The 15,792-nt window shown below is 39.6% G+C and overlaps 1 protein-coding gene across 1 annotated transcript in view; it reads right to left on the bottom strand.

Annotated features, from left to right (window-relative positions):
• lgr4 (leucine-rich repeat containing G protein-coupled receptor 4) overlaps positions 1 to 15,792 on the bottom strand; it is a 62,231-nt gene that overhangs the window by 20,818 nt on the left and 25,621 nt on the right. Inside the window, exons 4-13 of the mRNA XM_054769872.1 lie at positions 15,232 to 15,303; positions 9,886 to 10,101; positions 8,428 to 8,499; positions 7,003 to 7,071; positions 4,390 to 4,461; positions 1,986 to 2,057; positions 1,809 to 1,877; positions 1,655 to 1,726; positions 1,473 to 1,538; positions 1,271 to 1,342 (exon numbers count right to left, since the gene is read on the bottom strand). Of these exons, the coding sequence (XP_054625847.1) occupies positions 1,271 to 1,342; positions 1,473 to 1,538; positions 1,655 to 1,726; positions 1,809 to 1,877; positions 1,986 to 2,057; positions 4,390 to 4,461; positions 7,003 to 7,071; positions 8,428 to 8,499; positions 9,886 to 10,101; positions 15,232 to 15,303 (852 nt within the window). The remainder of the gene's footprint in view (positions 1 to 1,270; positions 1,343 to 1,472; positions 1,539 to 1,654; positions 1,727 to 1,808; positions 1,878 to 1,985; positions 2,058 to 4,389; positions 4,462 to 7,002; positions 7,072 to 8,427; positions 8,500 to 9,885; positions 10,102 to 15,231; positions 15,304 to 15,792) is intronic.

The following is a 15,792-nucleotide window of genomic DNA, read 5'->3' as shown; positions in this document are numbered from 1 at the left end:
TGCCAATTACATTGGAAGCTGTCAGGAATGTCAACGTTCCATCTCGTGCAAATTCCAAACGGGCATTTTGTGGTGTTGAAGGAGACGTAGTCTTTGAAGACGTTTTTTTGTTCTTAAAAGCCTTCTCTCGCAGATGCCGTCTAATGGTTATTGGGTCGGTGACATTTTTTCGGGTCTACCACTTGACTTTTTTGCTCCATAACCCTCAGGATGTTTGATGAAGTTTCAAATGACTGTCTAACTACGGCCAACCTCAGCAGCAATGGCGCGCTGCGAGAGGCCTTGCTCAGCAGCAATGGCGCGCTGCGAGAGGCCTTGCTTATGCAGCTCAACAATTCCACCGCATTCAAAGAGAGAAAGCTTTTTTGCCTTTGCCATTGAGCGATCATGACAATGGGAATACGTGACACAAAATGACACTGAATTCACATTTTTGCAAGATTTTGGCTTTTAAAAGCTGTGGTCTGAAAGTTTTGATCAGCTAATGAACAGCCTATTTCACTTTAATGCTTACTCAAGATTTTTTTGGTCTCAGTCTCATTTCTTCTTTTTGCATTTTGAAACTCTACGTAGAGCCTACTTAAAATCCAACAGCGCAAAACGCAAATTTTTGCAACTTTTCAACTGGTCTTCAACTTTTCATCAGGAGTGTATAAGCATTCAACGACGTGATGATATGTAGTATTCTACGCTGGTCAGCAGGTGTCAGTAATGTTACTGTAATGCACCAGACTTGATCAACAGGCTTTTATTGCAGGTTTTACTTATCCCACAACAGGCACAACAATCCCTAACATGGGCTACTGTTGTGGACCCACGCCAAGCTAAAACCCAACTCTGAACCCTTGACGTCATTTCCTGTCCATCCCCCATTCAGCTCTCCTAGCACGGGAACACATTTAGAGCAACACACATGAGAACAATTCTTATTTATCTCATATGTCTTATTTTCTGATTGTGTCTATTATATTGGGTAATATGAGTGTAAAGGTGACTGTAGGGGTATTATTTAATGTCTAGAGGGCTCTAATGTTTAAAAACTGTATTTAGAAGGTTGTAAACACGTTTTCTATGCTTTAACTATAAACATATTCCATTTCTAAATAAGGAATTCTACTTCACGGAACGTCTCGGTCAGGTTTGGAACTAATTAACAGTGATAAACAAGGGATTACTGCAGTGGATTTGAAGTTAATTCTTACATTTTCCCCCCAAAGCCGAGTAGACCTAACTTTTTGTGAGTAGTGCATGTGTGACTAAAATGACTTACAGTAAACGTAGAGCAGTAAGACCTTGAAAGGTTTCCCTGCCAATTTCCTCAATTTGGTTGTGCTGAAAGCTTCTGTTAATTGAAAACAAGATCCCAGTGACATACTGCATTGTTTGACCACGTCAAAATATGTGCATCTGTCAATTTAAAAACATTTTCAAACCGCATTCATGTGAATTATGACGGCATCACCAAAACTCACATCTCCTGCAGTCGGACGCAGACCTGAAGGGATGGGACTTCCTTGATCTCATTGTAGGACAAATCTCTAACAGCGGAACACAGACAGCTAAATTAGCTTGCTGGGAAAATTTGAAATGAAGGCGTGACGACAAAGGAAACTCAACAAGCAAGGGAATAAAACAGAATGGAAACGTTTCTCACAATGTCCGAAGCAGCTTGAGATCGTCGCACAGATCAGCGGGGATGGCCGATATCTTGGTTCCTGATAGCGTCCTGGGAACACAGAAACGTTGTTAACAACCACTGCGAGACGCAAATCCGCCTAAGCACTGATTCAGCATTCAGGCTCCCTCACAGGCTCTCAAGGTTGTTAGTCAACGTGAGGACCGGGAAGTCATGCATCATGCCGGCCCCTCGAAGCATCCTGAAAACACATGGTGGGGGAAAACTCAACAACAAACACAAGAAGGCATATACACAAGCCTCCCAAAATTTATTAGACAGCAATAGGCTAGTAAAACAAGTAACTTACAAGGAGTGGAGGTCAGACAAGTTCTGGAAAGCTGTAGCACCCACAAAGGACAGAGGGTTGTCATAGAAATGTCTGCAAGGAGGGATAACCATTTATTGTACAAGAACGGTTGTATCATTTAGACAGTGTCAAATGAGCTTCGGTGGGGTGTGTACAGGATGTTCCCCTCCTATGATGGCCATGTACGTCGAGTTTTCCTTTTATTTTTTTGCAAGGGGCGTTGCAAGGGAGGGAGAGAAGTCTCCATTGACCACTACACTGCTCATTTATCACTGTCAATTTTATAGGAGCATGCAGACAATTTTCAACTGCGCTCTCCACATTCTGCGCATATTCTGATGTCTATTTTCACTTCCCTTGACACTTTCATGCTATACTGTACTTGTATGTTGTTCACGTAGCATTTGTACAAATTTGAATATTGTAATTTCCAGTGTAAAAGCTGCTACTTATACTGTATAGTGATGCAGCAAATTTATGGCTAAAAGAACTATAGTTCCCATGAAGCTTAGAATGCAGCTTCAGGAAGTAGTGAATTGAACGAGTGAAGTGGAAGCTAATATCATGTTTTGAAGTCTTATGCAGCAACTGTGTTTTGATCTGACAAATCGGAAGTAAATTTGATCGATTGGAGGATTAATACAGCTTCTACAGGTTCAGGCAAAATGATCTGACACATTTGTAGGTTAAATAAAAGGCAAATAAAGTAAAGAAACAAAAAAGTGTTTTTCTTTTCGAAAAGTACATATACTGTAATGCCATTTTTTTCATATAATGCCATTGTTTTTCGTTTCTTTTTCAGTTGCTGCCATGAATTGGACTGGTGAGCATCGCGCTTTCGTTGTGGAAACGTTTATCAAAACAAACAAATCTGTAACTGCAACACGAGCGTTCCGTTTGCACTTCAATCTTGGCAGACATGATCCCGTACCAGCTCGAAACACGATCTTGTTATGGGTTACCAACTTCAGAGCTACTGGATCTGCATTGAGTGTGTGGACAATAACGGATCCCATTTGACTGATTTAATTTTGAAAACATAATGAAACAGAATGGCATTATATGTACTTTTCGAAAATAAAAACACTTTCTTGTTTCTTTACTTTATTTGCCTTTTATTTAACCTACAAATGTGTCAGATCATTTTGCCTGACCCTGTATTTGGAGTGCTAGGACCACAACAGATGTTCAACTCCAATGAAAAAAAAAAAAGCGTTTCATCATCGGAGCTGACGAGATGCTGGGAACTAAGGGCTAATTTGCCCTGAGACAAAAGTGATACAAACAAAGAACAAAAAAAAAAAAAGAGAGAGAGCGAGAGACATTAACAAAGTGCGTGACAAAGGAATTATGAGGCTGCTCAATTCTGACACTGAAGAAGACGGCTTTAGTGGTTTTAGTTCCCAAGAGGAGGATGAAAACAGCAATGAATCACTTTTCTGGTAGGCTACTATTTAACAAGCCGTGTTACATGCACTGTTTACTGCACTTGTTTTGGCATTTTGCCCATCATCCACAATCCTTATGTGAGATATTAACACACATCTTTCTCTTTTCTATATATAAAAAAAGATATAGATATAAAAGATGTAAAAACAGCAAAGAGACAGCTAAGAATGCATGTAATGGGACGCACTTATTCCACCTATAAAGCCTTCTAAAAAAAAAAACCTCCAACGAGCGCCAGCAACGCACCATTTACATAAGACCTGCATATTAACCGAGCTACATCAACATTGTTATTATTGTTATTAATATTGTTACACCGAAAAACTATGTTACTGGCGCAGTGACACCTCACCACACCACACCACACCGGCTAGCTACTAGCCGGGTAGTGACTAGCTTCACCACATACTAACTCACAGCGCATCAAAATACTGTAAGTATTAGGCTACATGTTATCATGAATGCACCAGTTACTACATGGTCACAGCATGGATATAAAATCATAAAACCTTGTTGGAGGTTTTTGGAGGTGTTTTAATAGCGGACTTTGTATGCAAAATAGGTGTGTCCCATTACGTGCATTAATGTGTTTTTATATATTTAGAATGCACAGAGAAGAGAAACATGTCTCACATACGTAAGGATTGTGGACAATGGGCAAAATTCCACAAAAAAAGCGCAGTTTTCTTTTTACTGGCCTTATTATACACACTGTTCGGCGCTGTTTGGAAGAAAGCCTTTATTTAATCAAAAAATACTTCTGTTTAACATCTTTCTGTGTACTACGTATCCCGTGTTACGACATGGACACGTGTGGCTTATAGACAGGTGCAACCTGTGTGTACAAATCTTTTCTTTCTCTTTAAATTCAGTGGGTGCGGCTTATATACAGGTGCCCTCTATATTACGGTAAATAACGTGATTTGAGCAGGTAGATCAGTGTGTGTGATCTTACATGGTTCTCAGCAGGGGGTTGTTCTGGAAAGCTCCTTCAGGTATAGAAGCAATATCGTTGCTGTGAAACCCCCTGTAGGAAAAGCACAAATAGCCAATGACATTGCATGTTATGAAACTTTCATTTTGTACTTCTATCATATTGATTATAATCTGACGTCAAAATTCAATCCTCATAATTACACCGTTCTGTGTATATATTGTGTTGCACACCACACAGAACCAGGCCCACCCACATGCAGAGTGAGAAGCTACGCAAACGACCACACTGTATCCCACCAGGTATACTGCAATGGTTTATGACCCTGAACAGCCCATATCGCCAATCTGTGATTCAGACCATTTAACTGACTTGGAATTTGGATTGTGTTAAAAGTTTGTAGCCTCACAACCAATAAAACCATGTGTTGTAACACATGCATGTTTGGAATGCCCTCCATTCACTACTAGAACTGTCTCAAAACACATCCTTCTGCTTTAGACTCTACCTCCCCCCTTCCACTGAAGAGGAATACTTTCTTTTTCATGACTCAAATGTCAACAAGCCTGGATTAGGAACAAAGTGTTCTGGGGCTGATGGTTCACTGGAAATATACCTCTTATTGTCAATACAGTATACCATAACATAGTGCAACCTCGGTTAGCGCGTTTACACCAAAAAGTTACACCAACATTTTGCTTCGGTTTGCGCACATTTCCCAGTTGGCGTGCAATATGGCGCACATCTTGTCATGTTTTTAATACACCGTGTGTGCCCAACTGTGTTCTTAATGTGTCTTTATTATTATGTCCTGTTAGCATCCTTCCCTTGCTAACAATATGACAACCGGAACCTGAAAGTCAGCTATGTCTCCCCGTCTCTGATGTCATCAATAGCAGACACTCAACAACGTTAACACAAAGCATGTGTTCATAGTTTCACATTTATAGTTTTACATGCATAAAACTATTCTAAATATACATAAATGACAAATGACCTTCACTGAAGGGGTGATTGTGACAGCGAGATCAACACCTTCAACACCACCTAACTGAGTTATTTCTTGAATTCAAAAGTGTTTCTCACCTTCTTTTTCAAAATGCTGGCACTTGCAACTTTCTTTGGCTCTATTTTAGGCTACTTGATGTGAGAAACACTATTGAGTCCATGAAATAACTCATGGCAAAACAGGAAGGTGGTGTTGGAGAGGGAGGTTGATCTTGCTGCCACATAGTGTCTTTGGGAACAAGAATCACGTCTATAATGAAGGTAAAAGTAACCTTGTAGGTTCATTTATCCTTTTCCATTCATCATTTATATATAAATTGGATTTACATTATTTCTTATGGGAAAAAAATATTTGGTTAGCGTGGCTGCGAATATTGTCATTCATCCAGGTCATTGTATTTTCAGGGCATTCAATCGATCGCAACTGGACTGGTCAGGTTGTCTTAGAAGACGTTTCGCCTCTCATCCGAGCAGGCTTCATCAGTTCTTGCTTAAAGATTAGGAGGGACACACACCAGTCAGACTACATTGGACAGCTCTAGTGTAGAGCTTGGTGCAAGATCCAATTTATTTATCCTCTAAAGGAGGAGGCAGATCCAGAAAGGAATAGTTGGCTCTTTCGTTCTGTCAAATGACGATCGTTAGGATACAATGGAGTGGGGCCTCTGGCCACCAACAATGGTCATTTGGGTGGTATCACCTTCGTTAGCATCCCATTCAGATGTAATGACGGTCATGGACCCATCTGAAACCTATGCCTTGTTTATTTCTTAAAGGCTAAATGTCAGTCTTTTATGAAGCGTCCGTTTCGGTTAGTCAGACCTTCTTGAACAAATTAATGACGCTAAGCAAGGTTCCGCTGTATTAAAATGTACACACACAGTATCAAACATAGTTATGATAACCCAGAACTATGTTTGTGGTTCTAAAATTGTCTTATAGAATTGGCTTATATTGTGACATGCAAAATGTTGCTGTATAACAAAAGAAATATTGCTCCTGCAGATGAAAAAAAAACATTCATTGGCAGCAACAATATGAACCATACATGTTTGTCTACAATCCCCTCAGGTTCCAATTATAAAAGGTTTTGTGTCCCACTGTAAATTACATTTATTTTCAAAATGTGACTGTTTGTACAGGTGGTTCTGGGGTTATGAGCATGCTTCATGCATGCCTCATTTGAAACTACAGAGGGTGAATAACATTGCTTATTAATTAAAGTTTTGCACGTCTCCCAAGCATAAGGCAGGCTATTTTGGTGAAAATACGTCACAGAAAAGAAAAGCCATCCCCACGGAAGTGGAAAATGAACATCACAGCTCAGAGAGGAGAAACACCCACCGATATTGGCAGTGCTTTTGGTATTAAATGTTCGACAATAACAACCATCATTAAGGGTAAGATTGTATCCTTCAGCACGTTAAAGCCTTTGCTCCTATGAAGGGGACAGTAATAACTACGCTTAGGACCACCGCCACTTTTAGATGTATTGAACTATTTAAATAACTTTTCTTTTGTTGTATTTTGCAAACCAACCTAAATGTCCAAGCATTACAATAAATACAATGTGGACTGAATAATGTTTAGTTTTTAAAAACAGTATGAGAAGAATGATTTACTTACAGTTCTTTCAGCTTGGGCAGTGTCTGTATTGCTTTGGGGAAAACAATGAGGTTGTTGAAGTTAAGATCTCTGCAATGAGAAAGAGATATTGTATTGCTAGGTACCTTAAGTACAATTACACAATAATACACGACTGATCAAAATGTTAAGACCAGTTGAAAAGATTGCAAAAATGTACATTTTGCACTGCTGGATCTTACGGAGGTTCTAAGTAGTACTTCAAAATGCAAAAGGAAGAAAGGAAAATGAGACAACAAAAAAAACTTGAGTAAGAAATTGTCCTTTTTGCAGCTTGAAGGAAGCTCTACCTGCTTAACATGCAACAGTGCAAAATGTAAATCCTTCCAATTTTTCAACTGGTCTTACAATTTTGATGTCAGTAGGTTGGGAAATATAAACAAACTACAACACACTTTTCAGTGACTTTCTCATAAGACAGTCAATTATGTTAAATTGAAAAGGCAAAAAAACAGCCCTAATACATGGACATTTTCAAAAATGCACATTTCTCCCACTAAAGTGTAAAAAAAAAAAAAAAAAAAAAAAAAAATCTGTCCACATAAAAACACATTTATTGGCTGTCATGCGCATTTTGGCTAATCAAAAGCCTGAAAAAGCAACCCGGTCTCTGACTTGGTCGCGAATTATAGCGCAACTGTTCATCAGTAGAGTGATATATTAGCTGTGCAATGAGTACATTACCTTTAAAATCAGCGCGCACACTTAGATTTTACATTGTCTGTGCATGTCATAAGGAGCACGCTGAGCATCAACCGCTCCCCGAAATGAAACAAACACCCATAAGTCAATAACTTTATGTTCTGTTGTTAAATACGGTTTAAAAACATGATCATTTCTCACGTTTTTCATGGCAAAAAACTAAAAGCTCAGTTTCACCCATCCACACACAAACACCTTTTCCACTCCGGCCGGAGTTTTCCCAAAAGCTCAATTTTTAAAAGGACAAAAGCCGATGTTTGCATGTGGACAAAAGGCCAAAACACAAAATAGGAAAATCTGCGTTTTTAATATTAAAGATTCTGCGCTGCATTGACGTGTACGAAAATGCACACGTTGGAATACACCAGCAGACTTTTTCAAACGTATTAGTTTGCGACTGCGCACATTTTTACTCCAGTTAACTATCGTGTTGCGTGTAGTAGTAGTTTGCTTTTCAGATAGACTGTGGCTGTCATCAAATGATTTTAATGGCTATGCGACAGGAAGAAGCAAACAGTGGGAGGGCAGATTTGATAAGCATCATGTACTTTGCTCTATTTATTCTCAGGCAATTACAGGAGGAAGTGGAGACAATGATGTCTGGAGGAGCAGAGCAGAGCAGAGACGAGTGGGGGAACTGTTCGCACGTGCACACATATACACGCACTCCCAATCTCACACATTACACATTAAACAGTAACTTACAGAGTTTCCAGGTTCACAAGACCAGTAAAACATTTGCCGCCAATTTCCTTAATTCTGTTGTTGTGAAGATGCCTAAAAAAAATTATAAAAAAAAAGAGAAGAGAAGTTAGAACAGTTATCCAATATTTTATATGGTGTTAATATCTAATAATAAATACAATAAGTGTGATTTCAAAGCCAGGTGAAAAAAATATAAAATTCCGACATACAGTGGTGTGAAAAAGTGTTTGCCCCTTCCTGATTTCTTTTGCATTTGTTACACTTAAATGTTTAAAATCAAACAAATCTAAATATTACTCAATGACAACACAATTGAACACAAAATGCAGTTTTTAAATGAAAGTTTTTATTATTAAGGGAGAAAAAAAAATCCAAACCTACATGGTCCTGTGTGAAAAAGTGATTGCCCCCTTGTTAAAACATAACTTAACTGAGATTATCAAGTCTGCAAAAGGTTACAAACCATTTCTAAAGCTTTGGGACTCCAGCGAACCACAGTGAGAGCCATTATTCACAAATGGCCAAAACACACAACAGTGGTAAACCTTCCCAGGAGTGGCCGGCCAACCAAAATTACCCCAAGAGCGCAGTGACGACTTATCCAAAAAGTTACAAAAGACCCTACAACAGCATCCAAAGAACACACCAACAAATCCACCTCTGAATGGCTGAAGAAAAACAAAATGAAGACTTTGGAGTGGCCTAGTCAGAGTCCTAACCTGAATCCTATTCAGATGCTGTGGCATGATCTCAAAAAGGCGCTTCATGCACAAAAACCCTCCAATGTGGCTGAGTTACAATTCTGAAAAGATGAGGGGGCCAAAATTCCTCCACAGCGCTGTAAGAGACTCATTGTAAGTTATCACAAACGCTTGATTGCAGTTGTTGCTGCTAAGGGTGGCCCAACTAGTTATTCGGTTTAGGGGGCAATCACTTTCTCCACACAGGGCCATGTAGGTTTGGATTTTTTTTCCTCCCTTCATAATAAAAAGTTTAATTTAAAAACTTGCACAAAACAAGCATTTTGTGTTCAGTTGTGTTGTCATAGCCTAATATTTAAATTTATTTGATGATCTGAAACATTAAATATGATAAACATACAAAAACATAAGAAATCAGGAAAGTGGCAAACACTTCTTCACACCACTGTACATACACTGTACATGTTTGTATTGCTTGTCGCCACTCACAAGCATGCATCGACAGCCTGAGGTCATCTTAGCTCAGTAAAGAATGTCCTCAGCCAGTGTCACACTTAATTAATGTTTAGCAAAGTACGCCATCAGGTTGTTCCTGTTGGACTATTTTTAATCATATACTTTCTAGAAACCTGGCACGACTAGGGGAAAAAAAAAAAAAAAAAAAAGTACAAACCCTGATATGACCATCGTCATTATGAGTGACAGGTCTCTGCCTCAATTTAAATGACAATTACAAAAGCAGACTGATAAAACTTACAGAACAACGAGACTGGTGAGGTTTGCAAAGGCGTTGTCCGGTATGTATAAGATGCGGTTGAGTGCCAACGTCAGCGCTTGTAGATTCGCTTGGTGCCTCAGAGAGCCAACGGGGACCTCTGTCAAGTTGTTGTCATCCAACCAGAGATGGCGCAGTTGCTGAAGACCCTCAAAACTGTCATCTGGGACCGTGGTAATATGGTTTGCATCCAGTCGGCTAAAGAAAACAGAATGGGAGAGAGAAACACATAAAATAACTGGACAAAAATTACACATTGGGTGCTTTTTTGCCAGATCTACTGTAATGAATGTTAACCATTGTTAACCACAGAACTCTAATTCAGTCCCTGATTAAGAGAGCAATGTTTCCCATACATTAACACCACAAATGGATTTAGTGCTACCCGTTTGCCCTCGCTCATTCAGACGTTATGATGGGACTGGAGGTGCACGTCATGCAACACTTGCTGCTCGCAGGGCGAGCTGGTGTGGCATGCACTGGCATCTCCGGGTTTCAGGGACAGGGAGCTCAGGGCTGGTGCTGGTGGGGTGCGTGTCTGGAGAGTGGCGAGGCATACGGGAGTGTTCAGGGGTCAAAATGTGTGCCTGTTGGTCACTCTCCGAGAGGGGAGGGCACTGATGTGCTAATACTTTTTTTTTTTTAATTATTATTTTTTAGTTTGACCGGCAAAGTCCCAAAGATCGACTGATCGATTCGTTGGCAAACCGTTGCTCTTTTTCAAAATACTGGCTCGTGACAAATCTACGGACTTTTTCTGGTCACTTTTGGAGACTCTAACATGAAATTCCATAAAAATGACATGCACGTGTATCTAATGATGCAAATTAGCCGATGACATCATCTACCACCCCACCACAAATGCATTGCACTCCTGTGGAAACACTGAAGTCACTCAACGCAATATTCCCTCATAGTGCACATCATCTTTGTTCATTACCAACAGCTTGTGTTCAGTAGTATCAGCTTTTTCTCCTTACATTACACGGTTCGAGCCCATCGTGTGCAGGGATGGTCATTTTTACACATATAGGTCTACTTTGAAATAAACGACTGCTTTTGAGAAAGTGTTGAGCGCTTGTTCTGAAAATGTCTTGGAACATGTTTCTTGTTTCTCGCTACATATGAAGCATATAGGGTAAACCAGCATTGCTGGCAGAGAAGACAAAAGGAGTCTGTCCGCCGTGCAGAATTAAAAACTATTTTCTTCTGAGATGTTTATTTACCGGGTGCATTCACAGTCTTACAGAAAGTTGGGTATTTTTACACTCTTGACAAATGTGCATTTTTGGCTGTAAAACAAATATTCGAGCATTGCAAAGGGAGCCACAACAAGGAGGCTCAGGAGCCACGAGTTGCTGACCACTGATATAGATCAATGTGACATTATCAGTTAATTAAAAAAAAATTCTTAAATGAATAGAAATTTGCCATTGCCATTTCCAGAGGAAATACCCTTGTACTGAATGTGTAAATGTGCATTTGAACATCACCAAACTGTGTGTGTGTGTGTGTGTGTGTGTGTGTGTGTGTGTGTGTGTGTGTGTGTGTGTGTGTGTCTCACCCTCCCTCAAAATTCCTCAAGTGTCTGGGCTGGAAGAAAAACAGCCTTGATTGACATTTAGCTCTGAGGCTTTTTAGCAAGTGAGTCCTGGCTCCACAAAAAGTGTACTACTTAAACTACAGACCCCAAATTCTCACAAAGAGGAGGCATCTGTTAAAAACAACGACGAGAGTCCAAAAAAAAAAAAAGAAAAAAAAGAAGGAAACAAAAGGGGGGTATGCACTATGCAAAGTTAGATTGTCAACACATTTCTCCATACGGACTCGTTGGTCCATTAGTCGCTGCCGAGCTCAAAATACAAAGACTGCGCATAATGAGAAGGAAATCTTCTTAGGGTTGACCATTTAAAGTTACACACAAACACACACGTTAGGTAAAACGATGATGAAGAACACTGGCCTACATTTACATAGGGGTTTCATTGCACACCCCCCACAGCAATTCAACTCTTTCATTGAGGACACAACATATGAGTGTCTGAATGTGCTAAACCAAATTGCTTTGTAGGGCTTATGTGTCACTCTACTTCCCATAGAGTAGGTAGCTGCCTAGAGGGCTGCCAGGAGCCATCAGGACATTCCTGGCCTATTTTTAAAGGTTCATTAGACTCTTCTGCATCACTCTTTGTCAAGCATTGTGTCTTTTGTTTAGCATACTGTGTGTGGCATCCACTCAGTCATTACTTTGTGTCAGCATCTTTGGAGTCACACCAACGTACAGTTACACTCATCATAGGCAGGGATGTCATATTCATTTTTATTCCCGGGGTGGAACATTTATACAACATACATTTTTAGTTATTTACAGACAAGAATTAGAGGCACAAGTTTGATTTTTTTTTTAATTCATTCACACAGGAGCCAAATTATACACACATTATACATGCCATATTTTCCGGAAAATACATCTTTCTTTTTTTTCATAGTTTGGCTGCTGCTAAGACTTATAGTCAGTTCCGACTTATATATGAAAATACTGTATATACAGTATATAATTTAACATGGGGGGTGTCCAAACTTTTCCAGTGAGGGCCATAGTGAAAAATGAAAGGATATTTTGTAAAGCAGCACGAGGATAAACTAACAAGTTTAATACGTGTAAAGAAAATCTTGAAATCTTCATCTTGGCTTTGCGATATAGGTGAAAAAGCGTGTTAGTAGTATGAACTTCGGTCTTTGCTCGCCCCCCCCTTTATTCTCGCAACATTAGAACTTTTTCCTGCAACCTAATTTTCCAAAAATTACAACTTTATTCGTTGCTTAGTTGTTTCTCATAATATTACTACCCTTTTAAAAAACATCTTTTTTCTTTACATCTAACGTTATTTTTCCTCATACAGTGTTCCCTTGCTACATCGCACTTCACCTTTCACGGATTCACTCTCTCACAGATTTTTTTTTTTTTTTTTTTTACAGTGTATGAATGCTCATTGTGTTCTGCGTCCTTGAGGTGTATTAGAGCGATTTATCGGTGCTCTGTTGTATGTGTCCGTTATTGTATTTACTACTGCTACCAGTAGAGGGTGTTGTACACTCATGGGAGAATTGAATAGTGTCCAGTTGTTTCAGTAAATATAGAGCCACAACAGTCCTGATTGGCTAAGGGTGAACCCGCCCATTGTGTTCTGCGTTCTGATTAGCTGTAGACCATTGACAATCTCCTTCGTGCAGGACTGCCTGTTTCCTGTTATACATGCTGAACAAAGGCAGAAGGTACGCGGCTGAATGTGCCACGAGCCAACAAAAACAACAGACGCGGGTCGCAAACAGCCCCTGGGCCACACTTTTTACACCCCTGATTTAAGAGGCGCTGCCTTTAAGTTAAAATTGGGTCGGGGTCGGATTTTTGGAGACACCTAGTGGCCGCAATAATTAATTGAGTTGAGCTTGTGATGCAGGTTGGCACAATAATTGAACGATACAGACCATACCAGATGCTTTTTGTTATGGAATACTTGAATACGCATCTGCCTTTCTGAAAGTAATGTGCAACTACAATCACATGATGCCTGTGTGGATTGACAGCAGTGTTGTTTCATCGGGACACTAACTATGACTAGCTTGGAGACTGTAGCTGTTGTGTTAGTCACTGACTGACTAAATACCCACGTGTGATTTTCAGTCTATTTTAATTTAATGTGAATACAAAAATGAAGTTTTGGTGTTAAACTATTGCGGCTCGATACATTTCTACACAGAGATGCATCCAGGCGTCATGTCATGTAATAAAAGTGTCTTCTTCATTCTGACATTTATTAAACGTATACGTTTTTATTGTATCTGTATAACTTTTTGTGGTTTTTTTTTAAGTGACTTATTTCAGCTTCTGTAGCTTTAGTGTGTCCTCTTGTTGGTGTAAGCATTGTCTCCTCTCTCTGGCATCGTCTTTGTCTCTTGTGAATTTAATGTTAGGAGCGGCAACACTCCTATTGTGACTATCTGAATGTAGCTTGTCGTTACAACTTTGTACAGTAGATGGCGGTGTAACTGCTTCTTAACACACCATACGCACCTGGTCGCACGAGAACAAGACAACGTAGCAGGAGGGATCAGTGTGGCTACCTTATATGCTTATTTAGCGAGTATTCAAACCTCTCGAGACACTCAACTAGCGGCAAATCAAGTGACTCTTTCTGGTCTAATTGGAGACTGACATGAAAGCACGTATTGCTCTCCTCAAATAGAAGTTCTTTTAGATTCTCCTCTCAATCTCAGCTCACAGGCAGCTCTGTCTTGTGAGAATAAAAAAAAAAGAAAAGAAAGAAGTCATCTGTTGCAATCTGTTACAAAAAACTGAGCAAAAGCAGATTTTCTCAGTTGAACCTTTAAGCCCTGTAAATCAAATACCTAATACTTCTTCTACTAATTCCCACTCCCGCGTATGGCAGTCGTGATCCTTGGCCGTTCTTGGGTTGTTTCCTGAATAACCTAACTAGGTTCAGCCTCATAGCAAGAAGGTTCCTGGTTCCCCTCAACACACCCGACCTTTGTGGAGTTTGCGTGTTCATCCCATGCCTGCATGGGTTTTCTCCAAGTTTCCCCCGCTACTACAATCTTGTAAGGTCAATTTCCAGTCAGTCAGTCTCCATGAACAAGATCTGGATTCAGTCTCCGTGTGCTACAGTGGCTGCCCACTGCTCTACAGGAATGAGTTAAATGCAAATACAATGCAAATTATAAATTATATTACCAATTCATCTCAGAGTTCGACAGAGTACTGGCTGAGCCAATGAGTGCTGTCAAACATGATCATTAAGGAGAAGTTAATAGGGCTTGGCCTTGTCAAGTTACAAGACAATCTAGAAACGTCAGTAATGATATAAATTTGTACATTTTGTAATCAGTTTCTGACCACAACTGTGTGTATATGCACAGAGGGGAATTTTTGATTATGTGTGAACAATAACTTAATAGTGATAGGGAGGTATACTGTAGAACAGTTGCTATAATTGCCAAATACAACAACAGAAATTACCTTTTGAGTGGAAGCCTATTATTAACTGCTACTTCTGTCCACATGCTGGTATGGTTGCTAATCCAAGTTAATCAAGTTAATTGAGTATTTTGCACAGCTGAAAACCATTGAGTTAATAAGGGAAGCATCCAGTTCTTGAGGTTACTTTAATAGCTGAAGCATCAGCAGCTGGATTGCCTGCTCTACTTTCCACTTTGACCAAATTCTGAACGATCAATTAATCTGCAACCGAAAAAAAATGACAAGCGTCCCCTGTGCATGCAAATAAAGGTGCTGATTTGATCACTCACAGAGACTGGAGAAAATGAAGGTTCTTCATTGCAGGGCTAGGCACAGTCTTAAGTTGATTGTTCTGGAGCATCCTGAGGAAAAACAGCATATTCATTAGGGGTGGGGGAAATAATCGATTCTTAGATGCATCGCGATGCGGACATGGTCAATTATTAATCAATTCATAAATATCAATAATCAATGCTGACAGAACAAAAAAACAGAACAAAAAGGCGGAAAGCGAAAGTGCCGCCCGGACAGTTTATGTTGGTGGACCTAAGTGTAATGGGCGCTGCACACGAGTGGCGACTAGCGGCTGTGATCAGTCACCACCTGGATATATATATATATATATATATATATATATATATATATATATATATATATATATATATATATAATGTGTGTGTGTGTGTGTATATATGTATATAGACACACACACACACACACATATATACATACATACATACACATATATACACATACACATATTTGATAGAAATGAAAATGATCACCCTATAGACACCCCAAAAATGAAAGTGAAAAAATGATGCAGCACACTGGTCCATTTTGCTAAAATG

The sequence above is a fragment of the Dunckerocampus dactyliophorus genome, chromosome 3, assembly GCF_027744805.1.
Source record: "Dunckerocampus dactyliophorus isolate RoL2022-P2 chromosome 3, RoL_Ddac_1.1, whole genome shotgun sequence".
NCBI lineage: Eukaryota > Metazoa > Chordata > Actinopteri > Syngnathiformes > Syngnathidae > Dunckerocampus > Dunckerocampus dactyliophorus.
The sequence above is the reverse complement of the archived record's forward strand: the minus strand, read 5'-3'. Positions and strand labels throughout refer to the sequence as shown.